The 9853-nt window shown below is 44.0% G+C and overlaps 1 protein-coding gene across 1 annotated transcript in view; it reads left to right on the plus strand.

Annotated features, from left to right (window-relative positions):
- FCHSD2 (FCH and double SH3 domains 2) overlaps positions 1 to 9853 on the plus strand; it is a 154268-nt gene that overhangs the window by 33955 nt on the left and 110460 nt on the right. The window contains 1 exon segment of the mRNA XM_056561230.1: positions 1186 to 1231. Coding sequence (XP_056417205.1) covers positions 1186 to 1231 — 46 coding nt within the window.

A 9853-nucleotide genomic window follows, 5' to 3' on the forward strand; every position in this document is an offset into this window, starting at 1 on the left:
CCTAAATAGCAGCAGCAGCTTCTGGTTGGTTGTGGATGTGGGGTAGCTCCTGTTGACATGTAGAACCTGTCACATAGCGGTGCGGTGTGTACACAGAGGTGGCGGTCTGTACACAGAGGTGTGAGTTTACCTTCCAGGCGGCTGTATGTGGGCGTTGTATAGGGGTGCAGGTAGGTAGAAAAAGAACTCAACATATACCCTCTAAGGAGACCCCCAGCCATGTGACAAGATCACAGCAGATAGCATTGCTACAGCAGTGTTACCAAACCTGGCTCTCCAGCAGTTGTATAACTAAAACTCCCAGCATGCCCGGACAACCAAAAGACACTTTCTATATCCGACAATGTACACTGGAGGTAGAGAGGTAGGGGGTGAGCCCCTATATCTGATGTGCCTCCCCTGCTATGGGGGCTTCTTCCATATAGCCCAGTGTTTCCCATCCAGGGTGCCTCCAGCTGTTGCAAAACTACAACTCCCAGCATGCCTGGACAACCAAAAGACACTTTCTATATCCGACAAGTACGTTAGAGGTAGGGGGTGAGCCTCTATATCTGATGTGCATCCCCTGCTATGGGGGCTTCTTCCATATAGCCCAGTGTTTCCCATTCAGGGTGCCTCCAGCTGTTGCAAAACTACAACTCCCAGCATGCCTGGCAGCCAAAAGACACTTTTTATATATACGACAATGTCCTTTTGAGGTAGAGGGGTATATTCTATGGGGGCGTCTTCCATATAGCCCAGTGTTTCCCAACCAGAGTGCCTCCAGCTGTTGCAAAACTACAACTCCCAGCATGCCTGACAGCCAAAATACACTTTTTATATATACGACAATGTCCTTTTGAGGTAGAGGGGTATCTTCTATGGGGGGGCGTCTTCCATATAGCCCAGTGTTTCCCAACCAGAGTGCCTCCAGCTGTTGCAAAACTACAACTCCCAGCATGCCCGGACAGCCTTCGGCTGTCCGGGCATGCTGGGAGTTGTAGTTTTGCAACAGCTGAAGGCACCCTGGTTGGGAAACACTGATATAGCCAGATCCCAACAGCTTGTGACCGCCACATATGTCAAAACTCACTTTCCAAAGACAACAATGATAAATCTCCCCCGTGGTCCTTTATTGGCGCAGTCATTCTTCATCTATATTGTATTGGTGTCTTCTGAAACTTTGTTTCTCTTGTTTTCTTTCAGAACGTTCAGTCAGAAAAAGGCTGCAGTGGAGAGAGAGTACGCACAGGTAAGGACCGACACTACATACTTATCACACCATCTAACCTTAAGGGGCAACTCCACTCACACAATAATTTTCGAGTTTCCATAATATATAGTAAAACCTATTTTCTGTTTTTAATTCTGATCATATTCCTCAAGGAGGGCACAAGTGTCATATTCTCTCTATCCCAGCAGGCAGTTTATCCATTTTTGTTCTTAGCTGAGTATAACTACTATAATACTGTCTCCTATATACAAGAATATAACTACTATAATGCTGCTCCTATAAAAGAAGAATATAACTACTATAATACTGCTCCTATATACAAGAATATAACTACTATAATACTGCTCCTATATACAAGAATATAACTACTATAATACTGCTCCTATATACAAGAATATAACTACTATAATACTGCTCCTATATACAAGAATATAACTACTATAATACTGCTCCTATATACAAGAATATAACTACTATAATACTGACCCCTATATACAAGAATATAACTACTATAATACTGACCCCTATATACAAGAATATAACTACTATAATACTGCTCCTATATACAAGAATATAACTACTATAATACTGCTCCTATATACAAGAATATGACTACTATAATACTGCTCCTATATACAAGAATATAACTACTATAATACTGCTCCTATATACAAGAATATAACTACTATAATACTGCCTCCTATATACAAGAATATAACTACTATAATACTGCTCCTATATACAAGAATATGACTACTATAATACTGCTCCTATATACAAGAATATAACTACTATAATACTGCTCCTATATACAAGAATATAACTACTATAATACTGCTCCTATATACAAGAATATAACTACTATAATACTGCTCCTATATACAAGAATATAACTACTATAATACTGCCTCCTATATACAAGAATATAGCTACTATAATACTGCCTCCTATATACAAGAATATAACTACTATAATACGGCTCCTATATACAAGAATATAACTACTATAATACTGCCTCTTATATACAAGAATATAACTACTATAATACTGCTTCTATATACAAGAATATAACTACTATAATACTGCTCCTATATACAAGAATATAACTACTATAATACTGCTCCTATATACAAGAATATAACTACTATAATACTGCTCCTATATACAAGAATATAACTACTATAATACTGCTCCTATAGACAGGAATATAACTACTATAATACTGCTCCTATATACAAGAATATAACTACTATAATACTGCTCCTATATACAAGAATATAACTACTATAATACTGCCTCCTATATACAAGAATATGACTACTATAATACTGCCTCCTACAGTCTGACGGTTGTTTGCTTTCATGCTGAGCTCCTCTCTTTCGATGCCCTCATCTGTATTTTGGGGATGGATTTGAGGCTCGTCTGGCTCTGTGTTTTTGTCTCAGTGCCACCTCTAAGCGGCAGCTGTTTGTTTGAGCTCTGGTTGCAGTCGTTGGCGCTTGGTGGCGTTTTTCAGCTGGTGCACAAGTCCTTCATAAAGGGAAGCGTTGTTGACCTACACAGCAGGGGAAACTGCTTCCTGCATCTTGCAATGAATACCTATGAGCGAGCTGAAATTCCTTCTTTGTTCTGGACCAGAGCAGCGATTGTCCCCGACTCCATGAGAAAGCGGCGGCTTTACGTGCCAGGGAGTCCGTGCCAGCGTCACCTGCCAGGGATCGGTTATGTTTATGGGAGTCGTACACAATCCATTTACAATAAAGGCTTATTCATCTTTATCCTATTAAAATGTTTTTAATTAAATACAAAACAATGTTTGCCATTAGAGACCCCTATTGATCAGCGGTGATCTTTGGACAGGGATCATTTTGAGTGTTTCATTTTCCTGCAGCGCCTCCACAGGAGAAATGAAGTATTACAGTTTTTATCCATTATGGTTGATGATAATGGATAATAATGCATATTTCCGATCAGTTATTAGTTATGTCCCACCATCTTGCCTGCTGTGTCAGTAAACACTAAGTATTGCATTATATTCACAAATAGAACTACAACCCCCAGCATTTACAAACAGTCTGGGAGTTGTAGTTTTGCAACAGCTGGAACCACTGCTTTAGTGTGTAAAAGGTAAGTAAAGAAATAAATATAAAGAAATCTATATTTATATCTTTAAAATGACACCTCGTTAAAGGGGTACTCTGCCGAAAAACATCGTATCCCCTATCTAAAGGTTAAGGGGATAAGATGTCTGATCGTGGGGGTCCCGCCGCTGGGGACCTCCGCAATCTCCGGGCCGGCAGCAGCAGCAGCAGAGTCCGGAATACAGAAGTTTGGAGCTTTAGGGTATGTTCACACTGAGGAATTTGCTTTAGAATTCTTCCACGGAATTTCCGTTTGTTTGTTTGTTTTTTTCTCTGTGCGGAATTTGCGCGGTACTGATGCGGACTTTTGTGCAGAATTCCGCGCAGAAATATAGGCGGAAACTTATAGGGCGACAACTACCAATTAAAGGGGTTATCCAGGAAAAAACTTTTTTTTTTTTTTAACTATATCAACTGGCTCCAGAAAGTTAAACAGATTTGTAAATTACTTCTATTAAAAAAAATCTTAATCCTTTCAGTACTTATGAGCTTCTGAAGTTGAGTTGTTCTTTTCTGTCTAAGTGCTCTCTGCTGACACGTGTCTCGGGAACCGCCCAGTTTAGAAGCAAATCCCCATTGCAAACCTCTTCTAAACTGGGCGTTTCCCGAGACAGGTGTCATCAGAGAGGATTTAGACAGAAAAGAACAACTCCACTTCAGAAGCTCATAAGTACTGAAAGGATTAAGATTTTTTAATAGAAGCTATTTACAAATCTGTTTAACTTTCTGGAGCCAGTTGATATATAAAAAAAAGTTTTTTCCTGGATAACCCCTTTAATTGGTTATCGGTGTTCGTGACGCGGTGTTCGTGACGCCATGCCCCCTCCATTCATGTCTATGGGAGGAGGCGTGACGGCTACTACGTAGCCGTCACGCCTCCTCCCATAGATATGAATGGAGGGGGCGTGGTAGCTGTAGTCGCCAATCACCCAGCACGGAGCAGAGTTCGCTCCCTGCACGGATGACTAGGGTGCTGCGCCGGAGATCCCCAGCGTCAGGACCCCCAGCGATCAGACATCTTATCCCTATCCATTGCATAGGGGATAAGATGTTTTTTGGTGGAGTACCCCTTTAAACTTTGTAAAAATAAATTAATAAAGAATTACATTTTTTTATTATGCGTGAGAGCGTCTGGCAGGTTGTGGATGTGTGTTTTTGTGAATGTAACAGTTTGTTTGCCTTCTAAAAGGTGTTAATTTCTGTTGCTGTCAGACGCGAGACATACGCTGAACATCAAGTGACAGAAAGACGATCGGTGTCTGCGACGCGTTACCAGGCGGAAGGCGTGAAAACGTCTATTGCACCATCGATCACTTGTGTTCTAGACTCTAGATTTAAGCATATCTAAAAGCATTAAATTATGTCTCAAAAATGCAGTTAAAGGGGTACTCCGGTGGAAATATTTTTTTTATTTTTTTTATTTTTATCAACTGGTGCCAGAAAGTTAAACAGATTTGTAAATTACTTCTACTAAAAAAAATCTTAATCCTTCCAGTACTTATTAGCTGCTGAATACTACAGAGGAAATTCTTTTCTTTTTGGAACACAGTGCTCTCTGCTGACATCTCTGTCCATTTTAGGAACTGTCCAGAGCAGCATATGTTTGATATGGGGATTTTCTCCTACTCTGGACAGTTCTTAAAATGGACAGAGACGTCCGCAGAGAGCACTGCGTTCCAAAAAGAAAAGAATTTCCTCTGTAGTATTCAGCAGCTAATAAGTACTGGAAGGATTAAGATTTTTTTTTAATAGAAGTAATTTACAAATCTGTTTAACTTTCTGGCACCAGTTGATAAAAAAAAAAAAAAAAAAAAAAAAAACTGGTGCCAGAAAATTAAACAGATTTGTAAATTACTTCTATTAAAAATTATTAATCCTTCCAGTACTTATTAGCTGCTGAATACTACAGAGGGCATTCTTTTTGGAACACAGTGCTCTCTGCTGACATATCTGTCCATTTTAAGAACTGTCCAGAGTAGGAGAAAATCCCCATAGCAAACATATATGCTGCTCTGGACAGTTCCTAAAATAGACAGAGATGTCAGCAGAGAGCACTGTGCTCGTGATGTCAGCAGAGAGCACTGTGTTCCAAAAAGAAAAGAATTTCTCTACTGGAAGGATTAAGATATTTTTTATTAGCAGTAATTTACTAATCTGTTTAACTTTCTAGCACCAGTTGATTTAAAAAAATAAAAATAAAAAAGTTTTTTTCCACCGGAGTTCCCCTTTAACCCCTTTTTTTCTTTAAACACCTTTCAAGATGGAAAAAGCAGCTGGCACTGTAAGGGGTAAATTGATGTGTGGCACTGTTATGGAGGGGTTGGGCTGTCATGGGAGCACTGGGTTGCTGGCACTAAGAGGGGTATTTTTTGTCTGGAACTGGATGGCAGTGTTATGGAGGGTGCACTGCGTTGTTATCACTGTAATGAAAGACACTGGGGGGCTGGCATTGTTATGGGGGAACTGGGTGTCTGGCAGTGCTATGGAGGGGGCTCTGTGGTTTGCACTGTAAAGTGGGCACTTAGTGACTAGTATGGCAATGAGAAGCACTGAGTGGCTGGCACTGTGATAAAGAAGTGAGTGACTGGCACTGTACTGGGGGTAGTTTTGTCTGCCACTGTTATGGGGAACTGGGTGTCTGGCACAGCTTTGAGGGGAACGGGGTGTCTGGCACTGTTAGAGAGGGTGCACTGCAGGGTGCTCACTGTCATTGGAGACACTAGGTGCTGGAACCGTTATGGGGGAACTGAGTATCTGGCACTGTTATGGAGGGGAGCATGGTGTGGTTAGCACTGTAATAAGGGAAATTGTGTGACTGGCATGCCAATGAGGAGCACTGGGTGTCTGGCACTGTAATGAAGAACTGTGGATGACTGGCATAGTAATGGAGGTACTTTTTGTCTAGCACTGTTATAATGAAACTGGGTGGCTGGCCAAGCTTTAAGGGGAACTGGGTGTCTGGCAGTGTTATGGAGGGTGCACTGCATTGTTGTCACTATAATTGGAGACACTGGGTGGCTGGCATTATTGGGTGGGGGGCTGGGCATCTGGCACTGTTATGGAGGGGGGCATTGTGTTATCACTGGGTGACTGGCACAGCAATGAGGGGCACTGTAATGAAGGGCAGTGGGTGACTGGCACTGTAATGAAGGGCAGTGGGTGACTGGCACTGTAGTGAAGGGCAGTGGGTGACTGGCACTGTAATGAAGGGCAGTGGGTGGCTGGCACTGTAATGCAGGGCAGTGGGTGACTGGCACTGTAATGAAGGGCAGTGGGTGACTGGCACTGTAATGAAGGGCAGTGGGTGACTGGCACTGTAATGAAGGGCAGTGGGTGACTGGCACTGTAATGAAGGGCAGTGGGTGGCTGGCACTGTAATGCAGGGCAGTGGGTGACTGGCACTTTAATGAAGGGCAGTGGGTGACTGGCACTGTAATGAAGGGCAGTGGGTGACTGGCACTGTAGTGAAGGGCAGTGGGTGACTGGCAGTGTAATGAAGGGCAGTGGGTGACTGGCACTGTAATGAAGGGCAGTGGGTGACTGGCACTGTAATGAAGGGCAGTGGGTGACTGGCACTGTAATGAAGGGCAGTGGGTGACTGGCACTGTAATGAAGGGCAGTGGGTGACTGGCACTGTAATGAAGGGCAGTGGGTGACTGGCACTGTAATAAGGGTACTTTTTGTCTGCCAAGGTTATGGGGGAATTGGGTAACTGGCACTGTTATGGGGGGTTCTGGGTGGCTCTGCTTTTGGGTGTACTGGGTTGCTGGCACTGTAATGGGGTACTTTTAGGCATTATTATGACAGGACTGGGTGACTGTCACTGCTTTGGTTGTAGTTTTGCAACAGCTGGAGGCACCCTTGTTGGGAAACACTAGAGCCGACGCTTTACACTGCCCATTTGGAATAGACCCCGTAGCTGTAGGGTGACTCTGACCTTTCGCTGGGGGTCACCAAAGACACAAAGTCGCCGTCTACGCCGCTCATTTCTCTGCTCTCATTGGTCGCCATGTTTTTTTTCCAGAGCAGGAATGTTTAACCCCGGCCAAAGGCAACAGCTCTGCAGCCAGAACCCTGCGCCTATTATTGGAAATGACACAGTGGATCTGCTGGGTCATTCTTGGCTCCGCTTCCTCGCGTCCCTGGTGGGTGAATAGAGAGACGGCATTTAAAGGGCCATGATCCCCCCAATCACTGCAGTAATATGGAACCCCACAAATCCAGGGTTTATAACCCACTTTGGGGGAAATTTCTCAAAACCTGTGTAGAGGAAAAAGAGGTGCAGTTACCCATAGCAACCAATCAGATCGCTGCTTTCATTTTTAAAGAGGCCTGTGAGAAATGAAAGAAGCGATCTGATTGGTTGTTATGGGCAACTGCACCGCTCTTCCTCTACACAGGATTTGCTAAATCTCCCCCTTTGTCACTTAAAGGGCTATTCCCTAGAATTTTGTGATCCTGATTTGGGGGAGGAAGAATCGCACTAAACATGTGGGGTAAGTGTCTGACATTGACCTTTCCGTCAGTGTATGTTTAACTCCTAATGGCTCAGCAATTTTTTGTTTTTGTGGGTTCTTTTACTGAGGAGGAAAAAAGCTATTTTGCCCCCCCAAAATAGTTTGTTGGTTTTCAAACAGGGCATACCCCCCCTCCCCTTGTAACTTGCCCCTGTATAGACCCCCTGTATATATGTGAATGTATGTAGGTAGTTTTAGGACCCCTGGAGTTAGTTTGTCCCCTGTAGGTAGTTCTAGGACCCCCTGTAGGTAGTTTTAGGTCACTCTGTAGATAGTTTTAGGACCTCCTCTGTTGCTAGCTTGCCCCCTGTAGGTAGTTATTAACCCCCCCCCCCCCCACCCCCCCTTCTGTAGGTAGTTTTAGTAGTTTTAGGATTCCCCCTGTAGGTAGTTTTAGGATTCCCCCTGTAGGTAGTCTTTGAAGCCACCCCCCCCCCCCCCCCTAGGTAGTTTTAGGAACCCGCCTGTAGGTACTTTAGGACCCCTTGTAGATAGTTATCGGACACCCTATAGGTAGTTTCATAACAGCTTTTTAGGTAGTTTTAGGACCCCCTGTAGTTAGCCTGCCCCCTGAAGGTGGTAGTTCTAGGACCCCCTGTAGATCATTTTAGAACCTCTCTGTAGTTGGCTCCTGTAGGTAGTTTTAGGGCCCCCTGTAGTTATCTCTCCCCTGTACGTAGTTTTAGGACCCCCCTGTAGTTAGCGCTCCCCCTGTATGTAGTTTTAGGACCCCCCTGTAGTTAGCGCTCCCCCTGTATGTAGTTTTAGGAGCCCCTGTAGTTAGCGCTCCCCCTGTATGTAGTTTTAGGAGCCCCTGTAGTTAGCGCTCCCCCTGTAGGTGGTAGTTCTAGGACCCCCTTGTAGATATTTTTAGAACGTCTCTGTAGTTTGCCTGCCTCCTGTTGGTAGTTTTAAGACCGGCCCCCCCTTTAGGTAGTTTTAGGGACCCCACTTGCAGGTAGTTTAGGGCCCCGCCTGTAGGTAGTTTAGAGCCCTGCCTGCAGGTAGTTCAGGGCCCCGCCTGTAGGTAGTTTTAGGAGCCCCTGTAGTTAGCTCTCCCCCTGTAGGTGATGGTTCTAAGACCCTATGTAGATATTTTTAGAACCTCTCTGTAGTTTGCCTGCCTCCTGTAGGTAGTTTTAGGACCCCTCAGTAGTTCTCTTGCCCCCTGGGACCCCCTGTAGGATGAATAAAGTACACTATACCGTTATTGTTATAATATCCATTGTCATTGGGTGATGTTGTGTATAAATGGACAGGATGTCTGGACCAGGGCCAGTTATAGACTTAATGTGGCCCTGGGCAAAATGAAAAGTGGGGCCCCAAAAGCTGAGAATAACAAACAATCACATTTAGTTAATTCGTGATGTAGCATTCCGGGAGTGTTGCTGGTGTATTAACCATTTGCGGACTCAGAACGTACCTGTACTTCCTGGTCCCATTACCGGCGTTTTAAGCGTTCTCAAGAGCGGAGAACACTTTAAACTCTGTGAGTCCCAACTGCTATCAGCAGCCAGGACCCAGGGTTAATGCCAGGTATCACCGATCGGGCCGATGCCCGGCATTAACCCTTTAGATGCCAAAATCAAAGTTGATCACGGCATCTTAAATTGAACTGAAAGTATCCCGGCAGCTCGGCGGAGCTGATCGCAACAAAATCGTGATGTCCCTATCAGCTGATAGGATGGCGGGAAGGCCCTTACCTGCCTCCTCGCCGTCCGGAGGGTGCTCTATTGCTCCAAGCCTGCCATGAAAGGCTGGAGCAGCAGAGCACCGATAACACTGATCAATGCTATGCTATGGCATAGCATTGATCAGTATATGCAATCAAAAGATCACATAGTATAGCCCCCAATGAGGACAACATTTTTTTTTTTTAAATAGTCCGAACTATTAAAATATAAGTTTAGCATAACCGCACGGTCGATGGCGTACACGTAAAAATAATACCGAAGTCCAAAAGTGTGCATTTCTGGTCACTT

This window comes from Hyla sarda, chromosome 2 (assembly GCF_029499605.1).
Source record: "Hyla sarda isolate aHylSar1 chromosome 2, aHylSar1.hap1, whole genome shotgun sequence".
Taxonomy (NCBI): domain Eukaryota; kingdom Metazoa; phylum Chordata; class Amphibia; order Anura; family Hylidae; genus Hyla; species Hyla sarda.